The 24,186-nt window shown below is 42.2% G+C and overlaps 2 protein-coding genes across 4 annotated transcripts in view; both read right to left on the bottom strand.

The window, feature by feature from the left end:
• Positions 1-2: 2 nt before the first annotated feature.
• Positions 3-17,509, bottom strand: LOC135092200 (RNA polymerase II-associated protein 1-like). Of its 3 annotated transcripts, none has more exons than XM_063990517.1 (13): positions 17,026-17,509; positions 16,620-16,778; positions 14,027-14,128; positions 13,278-13,420; positions 11,483-11,675; positions 9,719-10,209; positions 9,004-9,166; positions 7,615-7,772; positions 6,587-6,781; positions 6,172-6,278; positions 4,596-4,839; positions 2,002-4,160; positions 3-132 (listed from the first exon to the last, which is right to left on the bottom strand). In XM_063990517.1, the coding sequence occupies exons 2-13, from the start codon at positions 16,759-16,761 to the stop codon at positions 120-122; spliced, it is 4,110 nt and encodes a 1,369-aa protein (XP_063846587.1). In that variant the 5' UTR covers positions 16,762-16,778; positions 17,026-17,509; the 3' UTR covers positions 3-119. The 3 variants fall into 3 exon arrangements, with proteins under 3 accessions (XP_063846587.1, XP_063846589.1, XP_063846590.1); XM_063990519.1 differs by having other exon boundaries at positions 16,620-16,775; XM_063990520.1 differs by lacking the exon at positions 3-132 and having other exon boundaries at positions 855-4,160; positions 17,026-17,508.
• Positions 17,510-18,025: 516 nt separating this feature from the next.
• The window catches only part of LOC135092198 (DNA helicase MCM9-like), a 28,419-nt gene continuing 22,258 nt past the window's right edge, over positions 18,026-24,186 (bottom strand). Inside the window, exons 13-16 of the mRNA XM_063990512.1 lie at positions 23,877-24,049; positions 22,414-22,629; positions 21,390-21,583; positions 18,026-20,661 (exon numbers count right to left, since the gene is read on the bottom strand). Of these exons, the coding sequence (XP_063846582.1) occupies positions 18,563-20,661; positions 21,390-21,583; positions 22,414-22,629; positions 23,877-24,049 (2,682 nt within the window). The 3' untranslated portion in view covers positions 18,026-18,562. The remainder of the gene's footprint in view (positions 20,662-21,389; positions 21,584-22,413; positions 22,630-23,876; positions 24,050-24,186) is intronic.

Raw genomic sequence — 24,186 nt, 5'->3', positions numbered from 1 at the left:
GCTGGTGGTAGTGCTGCAGGAGGCCCAATTCGCCAATTATTAGGTCTCGGTTTGGTTTCGGTGCCTCTGATGGCTATTTCGGAGGAGGGAATTTCTCGGCGCCGCTCGCTCGTTTTCGTTCATGTTGCCCGCCTGAAATTAGCTGCCTTTTGTCTTCTGTCAGTCTCATGTGGGTTATTTAAGGTTTTAAGGGGAGTATTCGTGATTTTGTGATGGTTAGATAGATTATAAAGAAAGTTATTCGGGTTTTTATGGGTATATTCGTAATTCTAGTGATAGTTTGATAGGTTATAATACAAATTATTGAGATTTTTAAGAGTGTACTCGTGATTTTAATGATGGTTTGATAGGTTATAGTACAAGTTGTTGGGTTTTTTTTTAAGGGTGTATTCGTGATTCCAGCCATGATTTAATTATTGAACAGGTTATAGTACAAGTTATTGGGGTTTTCAAGGATGTATGCGATTCTTGTGATGGTTTGACAAGTTCTAGTGTAAGTTATTGGGTATTCAGTGATGGTCTGAAAGGGTCTACTGGCAAGTGTGGAGTTTTAAGCGTCCATGATTTGTGATGATTTAACGATTTCTGTGGTACATCATAGAAAAAAAAAATGCACGAGAACTTGAGTAATGATCAATGTGCATGGCCTTTGAAAAAATCCTTATGAGATAAAGCATTAGTGTTGTTAATAATTATTAACTATTATTATTATTCTTTTTTTAATAAGCAAGTCAATCAAAATCATGCTTATCACAGAAAAGTCTAATAAGGGACAATGAAAAGAACACTATGTGAACACAATGTCATTCAAACTCCTTGCTGCTTTTTAGTTTTAGGAATTATGAGACACAATACCTGTACTCAGTTTATGTGCAGTATACAGATTTATCACAGGAAGCACCCCCTACTCTCCCCCTTCAGCAGAACCACCAGCAGGTACACAGCAACACACAACACAAGGAAGCCACAAGAAGCCAGCAGACCTAATGATCCCTGTACAAAACTTTCATACTTCTCTCCACCTACCACACACACACACACACACACACACATGGGGACTGCTTCTCAGACACCAAGAATATGATGTACTGCTATTTTGTATATCATCCTTTGTTTCAAGAGTGGATATCAGATGAATAAATTGATAATGCTGTTTTTTTTTTTTTTTGTGGAGTTCTGCTCCTAAGGAGAGAGAGAGAGAGAGAGAGAGAGAGAGAGAGAGAGAGAGAGAGAGAGAGAGAGAGAGAGAGAGAGAGAGAGAGAGAGAGAGAGAGTTACAATGTTCCTTGCCTGCTGTTTCTAAGGGTCACCACCATCATCACATCATGACACAGGCAGAGCAAGTCACCACAGGTCACAAGAGGACTGCTGGTGAATCCTGCTTCACACTGAACAATGACATCACCAAGCTGCCTCACACCTTCCCTCTAGTAAGTGCCTAACAAAGGGTGATCACAACGGAAACGCCCCAAAGTTGACTTTATGTGACTAACAAAATGTCACCACTTGTGCTTTACAAAAAAATAAATAAATAAATAAAAATAATAAATAAATAAAAAAATAAAAATAAATAAATAAATAAACAAATAAATAAATAAATAAATAAATAAATAAATAAAATAAATAATAATAATAATAATAATAATAATAATAATAATAATAATAATAATAATAATAATAAATAAATAAATAAATAAATAAATAAATAAATAAATAAATGAATGAATGAATGAATAAATAAAATAAAATGATAAAATAAAATAAATAAATAAATGAAAGATAAAAAATATTGATATATAAGATGCACACAGTGAGAGGAGAGAAATTTTGAAAGGAAATAGAATATAAGAAAATAAGGGAAGCTGCAAGAAGCCATCAGGCCTACACGTGGCAGTCCCTGTAACTGCGGCAGAAACCACCCTGAGTAACAACCTTCTTGAGAATGATGAGGTGGTGATGAGTGCGAGTGTAACCTGTCATGAGGGGGGCCAACAGCCTCACCTCATCTCAGCAGCATGGCTGAGGAAGAGGTGTGCATGATGCTCTGCAATGGTGTGCATGAGTGGATTCCTCTTGGCAGTAATGGTGCTGGTGCCAATTGCTGCACGGTACCTGGTGATGAGGCCCTCATCTTCCTCAGGTGGTGCCAGGAACTGTTCCAAGGGGATGAAACGCTTCACCTGTTCTGGTCTCAAGTACAGGAATTGGAGGGCATTGCACGCGTCCCCCCACAGGGTAGTGCGGAACTCCTTGGGGCAGTGCTGCTGCAGAGGCACAATGAGAAACAGGGCAAAGGTGGAGTCGCCATAGGAGACTGCCTGGTACTGGTCCACCAGGCTGCGGTACCAGTCAGATGTGGAGGAGAAACCATCAATGGGCTGCTGCAGTGTCATTTTAGCATAGCCTCCTCTCCTCAGCAGCTCTACCACACACCCCTGGAGGTAGGAGCTAATAGTTGGGTCAAGGAAAAGGTCGCTAGCAGACAGGAAGGCCAGAGAAAGGTGCTGAAGCCAGGAGGAGTGAGAGGAGGCTGATGGAGGAAGCAAGATGCGTGACCGGTGCTTCAGACCCATGTAGGCCATCTGAAGGCAGCGTGTCACTGTCAGGATGTCCTCAGGCTTGGATTGGGTGCTTTCCCCTTCCTTCTGTGGCTTCCATCTGTCCCTGAAGGCATACTTGAGGGGTGTAAGAGGCCAGAACTGGTCCAGGATGAGACGGTCTTCCACATGGCTGATAGTGATGCTGTTTGTGGCAAAGGGCACTCGGCCAGCCAGGACTAAGCTTGCTGCCAACTCCTTCTTGGTCACCAGAGCAGAGGCAAGTTCATTCCCAATGGAGGCCAGGGACTGGAAGACACTGGAGGTCATCTGGGAGGCATTGAGAGCAGGCTGGTGGAGGGCTGGGGATTTGAGGGGCTCGTAGTCACTCAAGCTCATGTCATCAATCCCTTGTGCTACCTCTGCAAGGTCACAGGTGAACTCAGGCACACATATCACCTTAATGAGGAGTTCCTTGAGCAGGTGTTCATCCCCTTTATGGATGCATGGCAGGAGAGACAGAGCTGCTTCATGGAACAACACCTTCCTTGCACTGCCAACACTTCCTGAGGTGCCAGCCAGCTGCAGAATGTTGGCAAGGAAATACACCTCAGCACGGGTCAGCCAGTGAGGAGCAAGGTGACGGGGGGACACACACAGCTTCTCCAGGTATGTGGCAATCTGCTCAGACTCCAGCAGTCTGTCTGGTGTGGGGTGTATGAGGGCAGGGTGCAGGGTGTTCAGGGTCAGGAGGAGGCTACTGAAGGGCACCAGTAGAGGGAAGGGTGAGGATGGCTGGATCAGGGGCACCACTGTCCCTCCCAGGGTGATGCAGCCTAGGGAGCCCAAGTTGATGGGGTCCCGTGATGTGCCAGGCTGCAGGCTACTGCACAGGGAGGAGTGGTGGGGCAGCGTGGCCAACAGCTTCATGAAGGCAGGGGAGCTGATGAACGGGGAAATGATGGTATTGTACAAATTTTCAGTCCTAGCCAGACATTCTTGGTGGTTGTATGAGGTCTGGTCCTTCCATCGGGAGTAGTAAGCCATGAGGAATGTGCAGCAGCTGCCAATGAGCCTCAGGCCAGAGAACGTGGGGCGGCAATCATCCCGCGCCAGCTGTGAAAGCCACTTGGCCAGGCAGGTCTCCACTAGGTGAGGCAGGTCCTGCAGGTGTGCCCAAGTGAGCGGCGGGGGTGGCAGGACCACCATCTTGCCGTCAGCCTCAGCCACCGTGCCCTGGTTCAGCCTGGCCCGCGCCTCCAGCAGGGAGTGAGTGGCAGCCACCTCCACAGCCCGGCCCAGCACCGCCACCATCTGCGCTCCAACGTCATAGTTGAACTTGTTGTTCTCTTGCTCCTGGTTGAGTGGCACCTTGTCCCGGTAGAAGACCAGCTGCTTTACAAACATTGGGTAGAAGCTGGCCACTGCTTCCACTGGCTTGGTGAGTCCATACGTCAGCAAGACAGACCACAAGGAGTATGCCTCCTGGCTCAACATGAGTGCCTCCTGCAGCGGCAGACTGACCTCACTGGGCTCCATGGACACGTACACCAGCAGCCGGTCCATGACCTGGTATGTGTTCACCAGCAGTGCTGCCAACTGCCGCCCCTTGGCAGCCAACACCTGGGGAAAGATGGCATGCTCATTTTCTAAACACATCACTGTTGGGGACAACACTTGCATACAGAATAGTAAGACGTTATCTCAAAATTATAAGCTAGGTCGAACTTGCTGAAAACTTACTTAAGCAATTGTTGCACAACTTCCATACAAAGATAAATGCAACTAATTTGTACATTCAAAATTCAAAGACCAGCCAAGACAGAAAAAAAATACATATGAATACCAAAACACATAAAAATTTTTATACGTTAACACACACACACACACACACACACACACACACAGTAATAAAGTTGAGTGTGCAAGGAGCATTCATAGCTTTAAAAATGAATATGACAAATTAAATTTAAGACATGGCATTATGGGCTTGACTCAATTCTATAAAAAATGCAATTAGGTAAGTGCACACACACACACACACACACACACACTCACCCGCAGCATCTGGAGGGCGTGTCTGAGGGGCACGCCGTACACAGAGGACATGGAGGCAACAGATGTGCCAGTGAGAAGTGATGACACATTGTGGGGGAGGAAGGAGTCCAGGATGATGGAGAGTAGCTTGGGGGTGGACGCCAGACTCCAGGCCGCAGTGAGGGAGTGTCTGGCCATGCGGGTGAGAACGCCCAGGATGTCAATGACGGTTTGTGCTTCAGGCTGCACTTTCTCCAGTAAGTATCTGGAAACATGTACATTTTGATTTTAGAAGTTTGATAATGGCAATTTTGAATGTTAGGAAATCATTACAGGGAAGAATGAAGTGGATGAAGGAAAAATAAGATGTTGCACTATTAAGTTTGCTAGATATTTGTTAAAGTTAGTGAGATGTTTGTTTAAGATTACTGAAGGTTTGATCATGATATTTTTTGGACATTAGGAAGTCACTGCAGGGAAGAATGAAGTGATAAGAGAACAACATTGGCACTATTAAGATACCTAAATGTTTGTTTAAGTTATCAAGGTGTTCATTTAATTACTGAGCATTTGATTATATTTTTGGGCATTAGAAAATATTTGCAGGGAAGAATGACATAGGTAAGAGATTAACACTGGCACTATTAAGTTACCTAGATGTTTACTTACCTAATTACTAAAGGCTTAATGGCGATTTTTTTTTGGATGCTAAGAAAAAATTTTATCATAACATTTCTGGACATTAGGAAATCATTGTAGGGAAGAATGAAGTGAATAAGGAAAAGACTGGATGTGGCCCTATTAAATTACCTATTTTTGGATGATAGAATGAAGTGGATAAGGGAAAGTCAAGGTGTGGCTGTACTAACCCTTTCACTGTGATACAAAACAATTAGTAGCACCAGAAGTAATGCATGAAATCTTTATAAGCATCTACAAGAAAGAAGGGGGATTAAAAAGAAAAGATTTTGCAACTTCTACCCAGTTCTTTAAAGATTGGAGGTGGCTGTAGAACAAATAAAGGTGTCTCAGAGTGATTAGTAATTAGGGAAAGGTGTACCAAATAGCAACCAAAGGGTTAAGTTACCCAGATGTTTGTTTACCTAATTACTGAAGGTTTAATCATGACTACTTCTGGATGCTAGGAAGATCAATGCACTCAGTAATTATAAATGAAGGGAACTAGAGGAGTGAAAGGTAAGATATGACATCAATAGACACCAATAAGTAATAGTAAGGTTCATCAATTATAGTAAAATCCCAGGGGAGTGTATAAACTCTTTTTCTTTACTATAATCCCAATCACTCTGGGAAAATACTATGAAACACTTTTGTGCTGCACCTCCACTACTTCAAAGACTTTAGTTGAAGTTACATAGATTTTCAAGGGTTCTTTTTATGGTTCTAGTGACATCTTAACTCAATTTCTACATTATTAACAGGAGAAACACTCTTGAGAATCTGGCTAATCATCTTTGTAGCCCTGAAGAACAGACATGTTGTGTGTGCAAAGCACTTCTGAATACAAGCCCTACCCTAACCTAACCCAAGACCCTCCATCTACCTGACACATCTCCCTATCACCACCACCACTCACCTGAGCCTAACGAGGGTGTCCATCCTGACGAGGGCACGAACCACATCGAGCTTAATCACTTCATGGTCTCGAAGGTCCTGCTCTTCCTTATCCAGCTCCTGTCGGGTCTGTGGGGCGAGGCAAACACACAAGGCACACACATGAACACAGCAGTTAAGTGGGTGGGGAGTGAGGAGTGGTGGGGAGTGAGTCAGGTTTCTATTACATCTGGTTTGTCTGTACGTGTCTAGTATTAGCGTAAGAGTGTTTGAGGTGCACTTGGTGAGGAGAGCTGATCAATAGACTAGAAGGTGATAGGTTTCAGTTGTATGTACAGTGGTATTGCTAGTCATAATATACCATGGATGACACACACACACACACACACACACACACACACACACACACACACACACACACACACACACACACACACCTTATCACTGGCATGAACCTCGCTGGCCACCCCTGGCTCCAGGTCACCAGGGATCCAGGGGTGGGCAAGGGCCAGGCACAGCTCATCAGGGTCACTTGCCACCAAGTGATGCAGGCCTCTCACTGCCTCGCGGTACACCAGGTGAGACGGGTCATCCAGGGCAAACCTCAGCAGCAGAACAGCACCTGCCTCTATCTGCCAGGGGAGGTGATAGTAGTAGTAGTAGTAGTAGTAGTAGTAGTAGTAGTAGTAGTAGTAGTAGTAGTAGTAGTAGTAGTAGTAGTAGTAGTAGTAGTAGTAGTAGTAGTAGTAGCAGCAGCAGCAGCAGGTGAAAGATAGCAGTATTAATAAGTAAAAAAAAATGAATGGAAGAGGAGAAAAACATTTTAGTTAAGCACTCCTCTACTACTACTATTACCACCACCACCACCACTACCACTACTAATACTAATAACTCCTACTAGTACAATCACCATAACTAATACTTCTACTACTTGTACTATTAGCACCACTCTTTTGTCATCCTGTATTACTCTGAGAAAGAAATAAAAGATGAAAGGACATTATAAGAACCAAATAAAGCATCTCATAAATGAAAAAAATAAATAAATAAAATAAATAAATAAAATAAATAAGTATCTAGTGATTTCTTCTGAAAAAACAAAAAAACAAGAGGAACATTAGATCCAAAAGAAGATAAAGAGAGAGAGAGAGAGAGAGAGAGAGAGAGAGAGAGAGAGAGAGAGAGAGAGAGAGAGAGAGAGAGAGAGAGAGAGAGAGAGAGAGAGAGAGAGAGAGAGAGAGAGAGAGAGAGAGAGAGAGAGAGTTGTGCAAGCATCTATCTCTGTGTGAAGATGAGGAGAAAGTCATGAATGCATCTCTCTGTCTGTCTGTCTGTCCATCTCACTATGAAAGACAGAGAAAGAGAGAGAGAAAGAGAATTGTGCACATCTGCCTATCTCTCCATGTGAAGATGAGGAGAGAGAACTGTGTATGTATCTCTCTGTCTGTCTGTCTGTCTGTCTCACCGCCAGCTGTATCAGAGGAGGGTTGGTGCAGTGATCATACAGTCCCTCCTTGGCATTGCGAAAGATGTTGGCCAGCATCTGGAGGCCCTGGTGGCGCTGCTGCAGGACCTGTGACCGCACCATCACAAAGATTTCATCCAGGGTGTAGCCGGGCCGACCTGGTGAGAGGTGAGGTTAGGATTAAGATGAGAATTGTAAGTGTGGTTAAGCTGGGGAAGGTTATGTTATTGTTTTTGTTACTATGATGCTCTGGTCTCTCTCTCTCTCTCTCTCTCTCTCTCTCTCTCTCTCTCTCTCTCTCTCTCTCTTTTAACAGGGTATCAATATTAGGAGGATTAAAATGAGGTATAGAATTATGATTAAGCTGTGGTGGAATATGTTGCTTTTGGTACTATAATACACAGCACACACTCTCTCTCTCTCTCTCTCTCTCTCTCTCTCTCTCTCTCTCTCTCTCTCTCTCTCTCTCTCTCTCTCTCTCTCTCTCTCTCTCTCTCTCTCTCTCTCTCTCTCCTTTTCCATTCAACTGTTTTCTCAGCTGCTGTCTCCCTCTTGTCTATCCTATTCTCTTCTTTCCTCTTCCTTTCTCCTCCCCTCTTCCCTTTTCTGCCATAATCTTTTTTCATCTTAATCTTTTCCTCCTTCTTCATCCTCTAATCTCCCTCTCTCTCCTGCTAAAGCTCTATTCTCTTTCTCTCCTGTATCATTCCTCCTTCCCTCCTTCCCTGTCTTCTCATCCGTCCTTTCCTCTATCACACACACACACACACACACGTGCACTGACTGACAAAGTTGTGTGTGCAAGAGGGAGCATTCATAGCTTTAAAGATAAATATGAAAAATTAAGTTTAAAAGACAGGACATTACAACCTTGACTCTATCTTGTGAAAATATAATTAGGTAAAGATAAATAGGTGTATATACACACACACACACACACACAAAGATGGTACCCAGCATTAGGGACTTGTCATATGAAGAGAGATAGGCAAGATTACACCTATCAATGTTGGAAAGAAACGAGAAAAAAGGGGAGACTTGATTGCAATATATAAAGTGTATGAGAAAATGAGGAGGTGGACTGGGGTGATTGATGGTTTGGGACACAACAGACACTACAGGACATGGAGGGAGACTGAAGAAGAGTAGTGCTTGTAGAAGAGACATCAAAAAGTATAAAGTCTCATATAGAAGTATAGATGTATGGAACAGTCTGGATAAGGAGATAGTAAATGCAAAAAGTATACATGAATTCAAGGCTAAGTTGGATATTAAAAGATATGCAGATGGCACAGCATCAGCATACCTCTTGTCCCATAAAATAGAACTAAGTAAACACACACACACACACACACACACACACACACACACACACACACACACACAGACCTGGCTCCTCCCCGTGGTGGTGCAGTGCCTGGCGGTACGAGATGTCAGCACTGTATGGCAGGATGTCGCCCTTGAAATTGAACCTTGCCACAAAGCCCTCGTTGTCCTTGAGTGGCTTAGGTGGCGGCATGCTTGTCATCCACTGCAGCTTCTCCATCTCCACCTGAATCGCAGACAAGAGGTGAGTCACAGGCAGGAGAGGCTGAGTGACTGATGGAGTGCTTGGTAAGGGGATAACTGTGAGACAAAGTGGTAAAGTGACTGAGAAAAATAGGAGTGAATGAAAAAAATGTAGTGGATTTGGTGAAAGATGGAGAGTAATTCTGAGTAAAAGAGGTGAAGTGATTACTGAAGAAGAAAAAATGCAGAACTAAATGGACTTAATGAGGGATAAAGGAGAATTATGAATGAAAAAGGGAAGGAATGAAAACAGATCAAATGAATAAAAAATTGAATGGTCTCAGTAAGAAATGAAAGAGAATAATGAGTGAAAGAAATTGAGTTGTTGAAAAATAGCAAGAAATTTATTTGACGTGAAATATTATACGAGAGAGAGAGAGAGAGAGAGAGAGAGAGAGAGAGAGAGAGAGAGAGAGAGAGAGAGAGAGAGAGAGAGAGAGAGAGAGAGAGAGAGAGAGAGAGAGAGAGAGAGAGAGAGAGAGAGAGAGAGAGAGAGAGAGAGAGAGAGAGAGAGAACGACCATTTCAATTCCTACCTTGTCCATATGCACCCACTTCTCAGCCTCCTGTGGTGTTATGGGCAAGTCAGAGAGTGTTGTGTTCTCTTCCATCTTAACCTCTTTCATTGACTTAATCTGCTTTTCTTCCTCTTCACTTGTAGCGTGACTCTCAACTTTCATTTTCTCCTCTGTGTGTTTTCCATCTCTATTATCTTCAATCTTCCCAGCAATGCCTTCTTCCTTTACCTTCCTTTCCTGTACCTCCACATCAGAGCATTCCATAGGGGTCACTTCACACCCTGGTTTTGCCTCAATGCTCCCCCTGGCCTGCTTCCCACTACCTTGCCTGAGGGAGCGGAGAAAGGCGATCTGCTCCCCTGACAGGCAGGAGAGAAGTTCCTCCCGCTCCCTCATTCGCTCCTCGTGACTCATGGCAGACAGACGGTTCAAGTTTTCCTGGTGAATCTTGTCCACCTCTGATTTGTCCTTCAGCACGTCATCCCCTTGAATGATGACGCTGCTGCTGCCTGAGGGTGGAGAGAGAGAGAGAGAGAGAGAGAGAGAGAGAGAAGGAGAGAGAGAGAGAGAGAGAGAGAGAGAGAGAGAGAGAGAGAGAGAGAGAGAGAGAGAGAGAGAGAGAGAGAGAGAGAGAGAGAGAGAGAGAGAGAGAGTATTAACCTAACCTTCCTGAGTGATTTTTTTTAGCCCAGCTAGTGATTCAAAAAAAGAGATAGGAAGGAATTAGTGGGATTTTTTTTATGTAGGAGGGGCGCCAGCCAAGGGCAACACAATTATATATATAAAAAAAAAATAAGGTGCCAGTCCCCAAACAGAGTCAAAATCAAAAGCAGTTGTCACAAATCTAAAGGGTAAGTGTCTGGAATTAGTTCTCAAATAGTGGTGGATGAACGGGAACAGATTCAGTAATCAGGTTGTTGGTGTTGAGTCATTAGGGAGCTTTAAAAGAAGATCAGACAAATGTATGCAAATGATAGGTGGAAATAGGCAGGTGTGTTTTGTACAGGGACTGCCACGTGTAGGCCTTGTGGCTTCCTGAAGCTTCCTTTGTTTTCTTATGTTCTTACTGGGTTTATGTCTGTCCACTTTTATTAGCCCTCATGTATTTTGTTTCTCACTTTCTCTAACCTAACCTAACACTAATCTAACACTAACACTAATCTAAACTAAACTAAACTAACCTAAACTAAACTAAACTAACCTAAACTAAACTAACCTAACACCAACCTAACCTAACCTTGCCTCTATCTTTCCATTGATTCTTAAGTTTACACGAGACTGGTCTAAAGTAAATGGTAAGAGAAGAGTTAGCATACAAATTATCTCCGTTATTGCTTATTACATCACTGCCATCATAATATCACTCTCATTATGGCTGTCTTGAGTATCATCACCAAAGAACATCTTATTTATCTCTTGCTCCTTAATCTGTGCTTGGAACATTGAAGTTGATATTACACATTACTAACTGTTTCACACACACACACACACACACACACACACACACACACACACACACACACACACACACACCAGTAACATTTTTCTTCACTTCTATGACAATAAGTGAGGTTTGTGACAAGCATAACAAATAGATGGATAAAAATACACCATAAGAAAATAAGGGTTGGTGCAGGAAGCCATCATGCCTGCAAGTGGCAGTCCCTGTATGAAACACACCTACCTGTTTTCACCTTTCATCAACATACATAAATTAGTCTAATCTTCTAAGCTTCCTAATGACAGTAAATGGTCTTTTAGCACACCAAACTGAGCACTCACCAAGAGCTGCTATGCTGGGGTCTGGAGGCTGTTTGGCTGGTGGGGCTGTGTTGTTGTTAGTGGTGGTGGTGGTGGTGGTGGGAACTCTGCCCCTGCCAGCCAGTCCCTGCCGCTCCAGCTCCCTCATGTATAGAGACTTCTTCACCCTGCCCTTCCCTTTTGTCACGCCTGAGTTTTCCGTTCCATCATCTGCCTGAAAGGAAGTATGTCTTTTTTAGGGGGAAAATAATAAATAAAAAAAAAGAAAGAGAGAGAGAGAGAGAGAGAGAGAGAGAGAGAGAGAGAGAGAGAGAGAGAGAGAGAGAGAGAGAGAGAGAGAGAGAGAGAGAGAGAGAGAGAGAGAGAGAGAGAGAGAGAGAGAGAGAGAGAGAGAGAGAGAGAGAGAGAGAGAGAGAGAGAGAGAGAGGCCCCATTTGAGTGCCAGTCCCCAAATCAAAGTAAAAAAAGAATCATCAAATATTGGAGGATAAGTCTCAATATATCTAGCAGTATTTCCAACTTAGCACTGTTTTCCATGTTGTTTACTGTTGTGGGAATGAGTTACTGGTTGCAAGAGATGATTAATGCATTCCTCTATCATGTATTTAACTTTTCCCACTTATTTCACCTTTTTTTTTTCTGGTGAGTCTCTTACACTGACATATTTTATTTCCAAGTACCAACAAGTCATCACAAGTCATCAGAGCACCACCACCACCACCACAACTCACACAGAAGCAGCACCAGCAGTTTTAATCCTTTCCCTGTGACACTCAACCTTTACACCACTGAAGGAAGTGTTTGATGTGTCTAGAACAACCTCCATGAAAGGGAATGGTGTCAACAGATTTTCCAATGCAGCAAGTACAGTGGTTAGAAGCAGCTGTAGATTTAAATACATGTCCTTGCAGGGTTTGTCATCAAGAAGGCAGTGATAGTGGTGAATAGCAGGATAGCAAGATGGTGGTGAATGTGTTAAGTGTGTTGCTAATTATACAAACTTGGGTTATAAGGGTCAATATATGTTGGTGTTCACTAACAGGGCTGTGGAGTTGGTAACCAAAACACCTCACTCTAACTTCCACTTAAGCTAACCTAACCTAATCTGATCCCTAGGTATAATAGCCCTCAAAAAAAAAAAAAAAAAAAAAAAAAAAAAAAATTAATTAATTAAATAAGAAAAATAAATAAAATAAATAAATAAATAAATAATAATAAAAAAACAAATAAATCATAAATAAAAAAAATAAAAAAAATAAAAATAAAAAATGCTTAAATAAAAAAAAACACCATTTAAAACACACACACACACACACACACACACACACACACACACACACACACACACACACACACACACACACACACACACACTCATTAAAATTTTTACTGACTGACTCAAACTCCAGCAGCACTGAATTCCTTGTGACTGACTCCGACTCCACAGTCCTGCTCATTAAGCCTTCCACTGTGATATGCAACAATTCACACCACTCAAAATAAAGTATGGAGTCTTTATACACATCTACATGAAAAGAAAGGAATAAAAGGGAAACATTTTGCAATTTCTAAGTAGTGCAGTACTAGGAGGTGGCTGTGGAATAGGAAAGGATGTCTCGGAATGGTTAGTCACTGATATACCACAATCCACAGCACTAAATACAATACATGAAATCTATATGAATCTGCAGGAAGAAAATGGGAGATAAAAGGGCACATTTTGTAATTCCTAGGCCAAAAAAGATATCTCAAAGTATATAGTATAAAAGGAAGATGTGCCTAATAGTGGTAAAAGGTTTAAAATAGTTTGTCTCACCAGGGTGTGGAGGGCCCTGGGCTGTGGGAAGCCGTGGGGGCTGGGCTGGGGGCACCACTGGGCCAGGCCGGCGGGTGAGGGACGCAGGGCTGCCTCTCGTTCCACCACACGACCCAGCACTGCTGCTCTGGGTATCCTGTGCACTAGTGAGGAAACAGGGATACATAAGACACTCTCTCTCTCTCTCTCTCTCTCTCTCTCTCTCTCTCTCTCTCTCTCTCTCTCTCTCTTTCACACAATTTTTCTTCCTTCAGAGAAATGTTTATTAAAATTATTGTATTTAACAGAGCTGAAATGCACTTCTTTACAGCTGATATGGTAACTGTTGCTAAAAATTAACATACATATTTATTTTGGTAATACTTATAATCTCTCTCTCTCTCTCTCTCTCTCTCTCTCTCTCTCTGTCTCTCAAACAAAAATAAAAATAAATAAATAAATAAAATAAATAAATATATAAATAAATAAAAAATAAATAAATAAATGAACAAAAGTAAATAAATATATAAATAGATAAATGAATAAACAAATAGATAAATATAATAACAACAATAATAACAATCCCAAGTAGTACAAACAGTCATAAAATTTTGACACTAGCAACAACACATAATTCTCAGTCCCACAGCAACCTCATCACCGGTACACATCAGAGCACAGCAACACAGCAATGGACACACCACATCCTGCACCACAACACTCAATGGCTGCCTGTGTCAATGTGATGGTTCTATGTAACTTTCACTCACCACTCTCGGCCAAAATAGTCTGGTCCTTGATTCCTTCCTTCTTCTTCTTGTTGGCTCGGTCCTGTGCAAATTTGGACCTTGGGGCATCATTGTTTGCTGGCTCTGAGGGAAGACAGGAATTTCATTAGTTTCCCATACAGAGAGCCAAGCCAAGACACAAAATTTAGAAATGAGAGCTTGCTGACCACTGATCCACACATACAGAGTTCTAATTCACATGTTGACAGAGTGAAGCCTTGTCAACAAATAAAGATAAGGGATGGATATGGTGTGATTATCTAAAGGATGCAGCCAAGCCAAGACACTAAGTTTAGAAATGAGAGCTTGCTGACCACTGATCCACACATACCGAGTTCTAATTCACATGGTGATAGAGTGGAGCCTTGTAAACAAAATAAAGATAAAGATTAGATGGATATGGTGTGATTATCTGAAGGATGCAGCCAAGCCAAGACACAAAACTTAGAAATAAGGGCTTGGTGACAACTGATCCACATATAAATAGAGTTTTTATTTACATGTTGACAGAGTGGAGCCTTATAAACAAATCAAGATAAAGATAAAAGACTGATATGGTGTGATTATTTAAAGGATGCAGTAAGCTGAAATAATACCATATATTTAATGCTCTATTCAAATGACCAACAATGTTACTGTAATTACATTTTTTTATTTTGTTTATTAATAAGTTTTGGTATTATACAGAATGATATCCATCTCACTCTAGCAGATAAAATCATATTCTCTTCTTTTATCATGTCCCCAGAGTGAGAGCGGAGTTGACGCCACATGCAAGTCTCCTCCAGTTGTTTCTGTCACTTGCATCTTCCTCTGTGCCTCCCATTCTCTGCAGTTCTACCACAATTCCATCCCTTCATCTAACTCTTCCTTCCCTTCCTTTGATCTTCTTCCCTCAACTGGTTTCCTTCACTCTTTTAATCAAACCCTTTTCTTCCCTTCCTTCTACATGGCCAAACCATCTCATTTTCATGTTCATGTGGTAGGTAACAATGTTTCTTTTTTTTTATATAGGAGGGACACTGGCCAAGGGCAACAAAAATCCCCCCCCCCCCCAAAAAAAAAAAAAAAAGCCCACTAAGATGCCAGTCCCAGAAAAGGGTCTAAAGGAGTAGTCAAAAACTGAAGGATAAGTGTCTTGAAACCTCCCTCTTAAAGGAATTCAAGTCATAGGAAGGTGGAAATACAGAAGCAGGCAGGGAGTTCCAGAGTTCACTGTGCTCACTCCCTTGCCTCTCTAGTATCATTAACAGAGAGATGGGCTGCTGTGTCACTCCAGAGCAGTATGGGTAAAATATAAAAAATCTCTAGTGGCATTATAATAAATTTGCAGTGCAGTATATGGGACTGAAATACTCATAATGAAAGGATCTATCAATGAGATACATAAGAATCAATGTTGTTAAACGAGAAGATTTATTTAAGTATACTGCTCTAATAGTGACATGGTGAGGCAACAGTGACAGTGAGACAGTGAGCTGACAATAACAGTGAGAGGGTGAGCTGACAGTGAGAGTGAGAGGGTGAGCTGACAGTGAGAGTGAGACAGTGAGCTGAGAGTGAAGTGAAAGTGAGGCAACAGTGACAGTGAGAGGGTGAGCTGACAGTGAGAGTGAGAGGATGAGATGACAGTGAGTGTGAGAGGGTGAGCTGACAGTGAGTGTGAGATGATGAAATGACAGTGAGTGTGAGATGATGAGCTGACAGTGAGAGTGAGAGTGAAGCAACAGTGTGAGTGAGAGGGTGAGCTAACAGTGAGAATGAGAGGATGAAGCAACAGTGAGAGTGAAAGAGTGGGCTGACAGTGAGAGTGAGATGATGAGCTGACCATGAGTGTGAGATGATGAGCTGACAGTGAGAGTGAGATAGTGAAGCAACAGTGAGAGTGAGAGGGTGGCCCTGCACTGTCTCCCCCTGGACCTCAGTAGCACAGCCCAGCCACACACAGGAGGGAGCAGTGCTGGTTTTGGACAGCTTGAGTCAGAGGGGCAGCTGCATATACTGATGGGGCACAAAGGTGTAGCTAAGGATCTGTTTCTTTCTCTCCATGTTTTCCTTTCTCCCTTCCCTTAACCTCATCCCCCAACACCTCCGTCCCTTCCATCACACCTCGCCTGAGTCTCTTCCCCTGCATCTACAAAGTTGTCTTACAGTAAGTAAAATTAACACATAGGGAGGCATTTTTAAGTGCTATAGGGATACTGCTAAGCATGAAAAAATGTTGATAAGTGTACAGTTCTTGATACTGTAGACAGCAGATGCAAAACTTAGATGAAGTCATGATTTCTGTACATCTGTCACAGTAGCACCAACTGCCACCACAACTTGTGTTATGTGAAATTTGTTTGTTTTGAGATTTTCACACCCAACCTGATTTTTTTTAATTTCATGACATAGTGTGTGGATTCAGGCCCAGGAGGCTTAATCATCACATCACAACTGGGTGATTAAAATGCACCTGTAATATTTTTTTTTTTTTTTGCAAATTGGGGGATATAAAAAAAAATTTGGTGGGCCACAGCCCCCCCGTGCCCCCTCTAAAACGGTCCTGGAAGGGAGGGACACAGGGACACACCTGGCAGGGAGCCATCCTCAGTCTTGCGCTTGTCAGGCCTGACCAACTTGACAGACGGCTGCAGCTTGCCCTGGGCCACCAGCTGTTCCTGCTGCCGCATCAGGTCCTCCTCTGTCTCGCCTGCCCGCGGCCGTCCAAACATCTTCCTTGCCACACCTTCTAGAAATACAAGAAGACAAGAAGGAATGAAGGAAAAGTGTAAGATGACTACACCAACATAGATAAGAGGACATTACTTGGACATATCTGATTGAAAATAAATATACTGAGCAAAGAGGGCAGTGCGTGCTGTTTGGGTAATAAAAGAAAATAAAGGGAGAGAAAGAAAGAAAACAAGACTCAGACAGTGAGAAGACACGTGTGGGAGTGACGCTTGAACACAACACTCCCCGCCAACTCGACTCACTTCTGTCCCTCCTGAGTGTCCGTCACGGCGTTACCACCTCCTCACTGGTGCAGGTTGGCCCCTCGCACACCTCTACCTGGCGCCTCACTCCCTGTCTCTCCTCGCCAAGAAAGACTCCCTGTTTGAAGCCTCAGTTTGTCTTCCCTCGGTTCGGCAGGCCGCGAAGAATTGTAGTACCTCTATGGCTCATCCCTCATCGAACGCGCACAGTATGGCAATTGTAGTAGTTGTTATTGTTATTAAGACAGTTGTTGTTGTTCCCAGTACGGTAGCTGGCAGAGGTAAACAACACCACAAGTCACCACCACCGCGTGCACCACAACGCTGCCACGCGTCTAGTTGTCAATCACTTCAGCAAACTCTAATATTTATGGATTCTAAAATGTAGCTTCTGATAGAGACATTTAAACTCATCTGCTGTTGACCTATCAGACAGCTAAACGCACCCTAGTTTCGGTACTAAAAATATTGCTAAATTGAACTGTTGGCATCGTTGTGTTTACATTATGTAGTCTTCACTCTTTACAGGATCACCAAATAGCGCGGTTTTCTGACGCTGTACTGCAAATTTGGAAGACAAGGGAGAAAATAAATAAATAATAAATTAATTAATTAAATATATAAAAAGTGTCATTGCAAAGGCTACACCTCAAATCCACACACACATCAGTACTGACTAGCTCTTTTGGTGACATCACTTCTTTTCTACTCTTGCTTATTTAATTTTCCTTCTTCCAGTTGAGTTGTCAGGATAGCAACTTCTTCCTCAAATACTTCGTGTTTATCCTTTCTAGTCTTTTTTTTTTTTTATTTATTTATTTTATTTTTTATTTTATTTTTTTTTCAGTATGTTTGTTACACGAATGGAATGTTTTATAATCACTGCAGCTCTCTCTCTCTCTCTCTCTCTCTCTCCCTCTCTCTCTCAATCTGCAGCTGTGTTTGTGTTCAGCACATCCTCAAAACTTACTTATCTCTGATTTCATGGGATCCAAGTATATTTGCAAAGTAATATATCTTTAATACTATTAAATATTAATAATATAAGAATATGCCATGACTAGCACTGAGGAACAGTTAGTATTGCTAGCAGACCCCAATACTAGTAGGTACATACATTGGTACAGAAGTTTCCAAAATAAAATATTATTAGTTTTACTACATACATGTTATGTAAAAACACCCCACCATTGCCACCACCTTATCAATACAGCAACACATTATATTAAACTAACAATCTTGGATATAAAAGAATAATCTTATTTACAATATGTTACAATAAAGAAAAAAAGAGAAAAAAAATAACTCTTAATGGAAGCCCTGCCATAGCTTGCACTCCTAAATGCTACAGCTTTCATTGGGATTGTTTTCCAAGGCCACATCTGTGATTAGTTAGGTTCTCAAGAGTAGTTTCCTCAGTGACAATGCAAAATATTTTTGTAAAAATATCACAGGATAATATCACACGAAAGCAGCCTTTAACTTGAAAATTAACCAGAACCTGTATAAGTAGACAGAAATACTTGATAGTAATGTTCTATAATTCAAAGTCAAAATCATCAAATTCCTCAGATGCCAATGCCTCATATTTATCCACACCTTTGCTGACCACAGGGAGCTTCACTCTCCCCAGCTTTGGACTGGGGGAGAAGAGTGGCTTCTTCAGGAGAGAGCCTTGTGGGATGACAGCCTTCCCTCCCATGGCCTGCTTCTCTCCCTCACAGTCACTCACCCTCACTTGTGTCACAGGACTGTCAAAGAGATCGACGTCTTCCTCATCTTCCTCATTTAGGGCAAAGGAGAACCTCTTGTTTTTATGTTTTGGCTTTGTGGGGAAGTATGTGGAGGTGGAGGAGGAGGAGGAGGAGAAGGGTGGAGTGTTGATGTTACCTGAAGGCGATGACACAGCTATTATGTTCTTTTGGTTGTTTCCTTTGGTGACCTCAAGTAATTTCCCAGTTTCTCCATGGTGGTAATTTCTCTGAAGATATCCTGGGTCTTTGCTGTCTTCTCTCTTTGATTCGCTTGCGTCTTTTGTCTCTGAGTCACTGAGGGAGTTAGTTTTCTCCCTTACATCTTCTCTATTTTCTGAGTTACAAGGTTGGTTAATTCCTTTTATGTCTTCTCTGTCTTTTGAGTTACAGGGAGAGGTTTGGTCAATTTCTCTTACAGTTTCTCTACTCCTTAAGTCATCAAAATAAGTGTTACTCTGTTCTCTTTCTCTTACTAGATGACATGATGTGTTTTCCTCTTCCTCAGTGTCTTTTATCTTCATCTTGCTGGCAAGCTTACAATTCTGCTCTCTTTCCCTTGTCAAGTGAGAGGACATCTGTTCCCTCTCATTCATCATCTTATTGGCAAGGTTAAGTCTCTTTTCCCTGGCTTCTTTTATTCTTGCATGTATCAGTGATTGCCTCTCCTTCTCACTCATTCTCAGCTGACTCACATTCATATCCATGCCATGTGTGGTGGAAACCTGGCTCTTGTCACTGCCACCATTCTTGTCACTCTCCCCATCAGGACACGCACGGACAGAAGCCTCATCCACACACTCTGTCTCTCTAGGATTGATGTTTGGTGTTGAGGTCTTGGCTGCCTTGTCATCCAGTGGTGAGTAAGAGAACCTTTTCAATTTGGCAGTGGCTGATTCTGTTGAGGGAGTTAAGTTCTTATGTTTGCCAGCAATTAATGGGGATGGTATATGTTTTTCTGACTCCATAGGTTCCTTCTGCTGCATCTCTGTGCTGTCTGACGCCCTTACTGGCTTTTCCTTCAGTGGGGAACGCTTCACTGAATTGTGCTTGAAGAGAACACTTGAATCTTTAGGCATATTTTCATCTTTGGTTTTCTTCCCCACAGAATCAGACTCACTCATAACTTTGGTACTTGAAGATTTGTCTTTCTTATCCTTGTTTGGTGAGGGTTCCTGTATAACAATTTGCTTGGTGCTTGTGTCTTTCCCTGGTTTCTTGTATGCAAACTTGGCTATGGTGGAGATGAAGTTTTCCTTGATATTTTTGGGTGCCCATGTGTCCTCAGCAAAGTCATCAAGGTCCCTCAGCAGGTCTTCCCCCGCCCTGTCCACGTGGGAGAAGGAGGAGGGAGGGGAAGCATCAGGCTGCCTTGTGTCATGCCTGGAGGAACCTTCTTTAGGCACCTTCTTTCTCATCTTCTTACGTTTTGTATTCTTCACTTGAGCCTGAGTGTTTCTTCCTCTTTCTTCCTCTCTCCTATTTTTCTGTTTCTTGGGTTTGATGATTTTCAAGTCATCATCTGAGGAGTCTTCAAGATGAGGCTCACACAAGGCCTCCATTTGGTGGTGTGTGTCTGGCTCCACCCACTTATTCAGAGTTTGCTGGGTGCCTCCCCTGGGCCTCTTCCTGTGCTCTGTGGCCTCATCCAGCTCCTCAATGTCCAGGCCAAATGACTCCTCACTGACAGAAGCTTTAAAGTCCTTCCTTGAGTGCAGCACAGCAGTGGAGGGAGGCTTCTGGGTGCTGGTGGTGAAGGCAGACTGGTCTTTCTTTCTGTGCACTCCTGACGGCTTCCTGCTGCTGGCCAGCTGGTCCTCATCCAGTCTGTCCATCTCCTTGCTCAAGATCTCAGAAAGGCAAAGTTTCTGCAGGATAACTTGAACTGTTTTGGAAAGGAGAAAGAAAATTTCTTACTCAGGAATCACAAAGTGCATCATAGTCTGTGCTTTAAGGATATTATTGATTTATCAATTTGTCCATCATGTTTTTGTTGGTGTGTAATTATCCTGGTCTGTGTACCATCTACTGCACTATATAGGGAAGGAAACAGATACAACAAGCAAACATGCACTCCCTGCCTACTTCTGTATTTCCTCCTTCCTATGACTTGAACTCCTTGAAAAGGGAGGTTGTAAGACACTTATCCTCCACTTTTAGATGACACTTTTGACCTTTTTTTAGGGACTGGCACCTCAGATGGCCTTTTTTTTTTTTGCTTTGTTGCCCCTTGGCCAGTGCCCCTCTTACAAAAAAATAAAATAAAATAAAATAAAATAGAATAAAAAAAATAAAAAAAATAAAATAAAGTAAAATAAAAAAATAAATAAAATAAAATAAAATAAATAAATAAATAAGTAAATAAAATACTGTATATATAGACCAAATTAGGCAAAAACATGAAGGAACACACACACACACACACACACACACACACACACACACACACACACACACACACACACACACACACACACACACACACTCCTAGATTAGACTTAGCTTTAGGATAAATGTTAAGTATTTCCCCACCCCCTCTGTACATTTTCAGTTTGTTAACTGCCTAAAGAATAAACCGTTTAATATTATTATTATTATTATTATTACACACACCTTGGGTCCTGTACTCCAACTCGCCATCCTGAGGGAAGGCCGTGTACAGCGGGTTGATATCCATGACTGGCGAGAAGCCCCCCATGGACGCTTCAAGGAGAGTGATGGCCACCACAGCGTCCTGCACCCCCACCTCACCTCGCATCATGAGCCGGGCGTGGCCTTGACTCAGCCGCACCAGACTTTCCAGCAGCCTGAGAGAGCGAGGGAAGACAAGGTGAGTGAGGAGTGAGTGAGGAGGTTGAGGGTAAAGATGTGAGTGGCAGGAGGAGAAATTAAAGTGTTGGAAGCCAGTTTTGGGGTTAGTTTAAATTTGGGTGAAATTTGATGTGTGATGGAAGACAGGTAATAGAAGTTAGAGGGTCTATAGAGATGAATGCAATTTGAAGGACTGAGAATTTTAAAAAGGAAGCCAATTTTAAGGTTAGGAAGAATTTAAAATGGTATGATATTAGGTGTGTGAAGGAAGACAGGGTTATAGGAGTTAGAGGAGCTGTTGCAATATGTGTGAAGGATTTTGAAGGATATGAGAAATTTAAAAAGGTGTCAAAGGAAGCCAATTTTAAAGCTGGGAGGAGTATGAAATTATGTGATCTTAGGTGTGTGATGGAAGACAGGCTAATGGGAGTCAGAGGGTCTATAGACTGACAGAATAGGAAATCTTAGAGGGAGACTGTGTGTTGAAGTGAGCTGGGAGCAAGGATACACAGAGAGGTCAGAGGAAGACAAAGTAAAGATGTTTGTTTTGGAATGGAGAATAATAATGATTAGAGAAAAATGATAAAAACATCAGAAAATAAGGGCTGGTGCAAGAAGCCATCAGGCCTACATGTGGGAGTCCCTGTATGAAACGCAGCTACCTACTTCCACCTGTCATCCCCAGCCATAAATTCTGAAGCTCCCTAGTGACTCAGAGAAGAACATGAGAAAATAAGGAAGGTGCAGAAATAAAAGAAGCTGCAAGGATAAGGGAAGCTGTAAGATGACATGATGTGATATGAAGTGTGATGATGCTGTTTCTGACCTGAGAGTGGTCCTGGCCTTGCTGCGCTGGTCACTCTGCCGCTGTGCCTGGTAGTAGCGACTCAGCACCTCATTGGCTTGTGGCGTCATCCTGGGCTGCAATGAACGAATCACACAGAAATACGCACGTAGCTTCTCCAGACCCCAGTCCTCCTCTGCCCCTGCGCCCTCTGCCTCTCCGGGGTCTTGGCCACTAAGAATGTACTTTGACACTACCCTGTGGAGTGAAGAAACAATCAGTGATTGCCCAAAATATGCTCATGGTGCTTATGTATTGATGTTCTTGTAAAAAGGTGGTTCAGTGTCATAAAATAATAGATATTTGCAAATTTGAGGTGGAAAACTAAAGTGATAAAATGGTATTATTTCTTTCTCTTCTTTATGACATCAAAACAGACTCTATAGAAGGAATCTGAATAGCTATGAGAAGGACTACCATGTGCTGTTTCTCGATATCAAGGTAAAAACTAAATAAAAATAACCTAAAACAAGTAAATTAATCTCACTATAAATGATAAATAAATCCTCAAGAAATCAATGGATCAAAACAAGAGCTGCAGCATCAGTAACATCACACACCACATCAGTAGAAAGAAGGACCATGTACTCAGAAAGTGTGGAGGTGGAGGTGGCAGGACAGGAACTTGTGGAGAGAGCAAGGAAGGTCTGGAGGTGGTGTGTGGCAAAAGACATGAGAAGAATGGATGTCAGAGGAGAGCGTGTAGGATTGTAAAGAGGGGAGGTGGAGGTGGCGGGGTGGGAACTAGTGGAGAGAGCAAGGAAGGCCTGGAGGTGGTGTGTGGCAAAAGACATGAAAAAGATGGATGATAGAGAAGGGAGTGTGTAGGACTGTAAAAAGAAGCTCATAAGCCATCCAGTCTTACAAGGGAAATAAAAATGTTATATGAGATTATTGTAATGGTGAAGATAAATATATTTATAGACCAAGAGGACTTTTTTCAAGAGCCACAGAAATAATTAGCAGTATCCTCATGTTTTTTCATTACCAGAGCAGAATCCTTGGCAAACTATTCCCACAATCATGAAAACACTAATGAAAATACCAGTAATTTCCACTAAGACCAGTTAAATGTAGTTGAGAGAAGATAAAACACATGAGAATATAAAGATGAAAACCCCAATAACTTCCACTACAGCCCATTAAAAGCAGTTGAGATAGGGAGCTAAAACACTAAAATTTAAAAGCTATATTATAATATGATACAATGAACTGATTAACATTACAGTATTGCTTGCTGTGGCCAATAAACTATCTATCTGTGTGTGTGTGTGTGTGTGTGTGTGTGTGTGTGTGTGTGTGTGTGTGTGTGTGTGTGTGTGTGTGTGTGTGTGTGTGTGTGTGTGTGTGTGTGTGTGTGTAGGACCTGACATTGGGAGGAAACATAAAAAAAATACACTTGAGAATATGGACCCCTGTGGTAAGGCTGCCCCACCTGCCCTCACCTGTCCCACTCAGGGTTCTTCACGTCATGCAGCATGAACACCAGATCAAAGCGTGACAGGAGTGGTGATGCCAGGCCAATAAACTCCAGGGTCTCCTCAGGGTCACCGTCCTCCTTGGGGTTGGTGGCAGCCAGAACACTGCACCGGCTGTCCAACTTACAGAGGAGGCCAGCCTGTGTGGGAATAAGGAGGATATATATATATATATATATATATATATATATATATATATATATATATATATATATATATATATATATATATATATATATATATATATATATATATATATATATATATATATATATAT

This window comes from Scylla paramamosain, chromosome 39 (genome assembly GCF_035594125.1).
Source record: "Scylla paramamosain isolate STU-SP2022 chromosome 39, ASM3559412v1, whole genome shotgun sequence".
Lineage (NCBI taxonomy): Eukaryota > Metazoa > Arthropoda > Malacostraca > Decapoda > Portunidae > Scylla > Scylla paramamosain.
The sequence above is the reverse complement of the archived record's forward strand: the minus strand, read 5'-3'. Positions and strand labels throughout refer to the sequence as shown.

Excerpts from the sequence above, each read along its gene's own strand:
- LOC135092200 (XM_063990517.1), bottom strand. The coding sequence starts at position 16,761 with ATGTTTGGACGGCCGCGGGCAGGCGAGACAGAGGAGGACCTGATGCGG. Across the intron at positions 11,676-13,277 it reads CCAGGGCCCTCCACACCCTG|GCAGATGATGGAACGGAAAA; the intron begins GTGAGACAAACT and ends ACTTCCTTTCAG. Across the intron at positions 6,279-6,586 it reads AGGTTCATGCCAGTGATAAG|ACCCGACAGGAGCTGGATAA; the intron begins GTGTGTGTGTGT and ends CTCGCCCCACAG.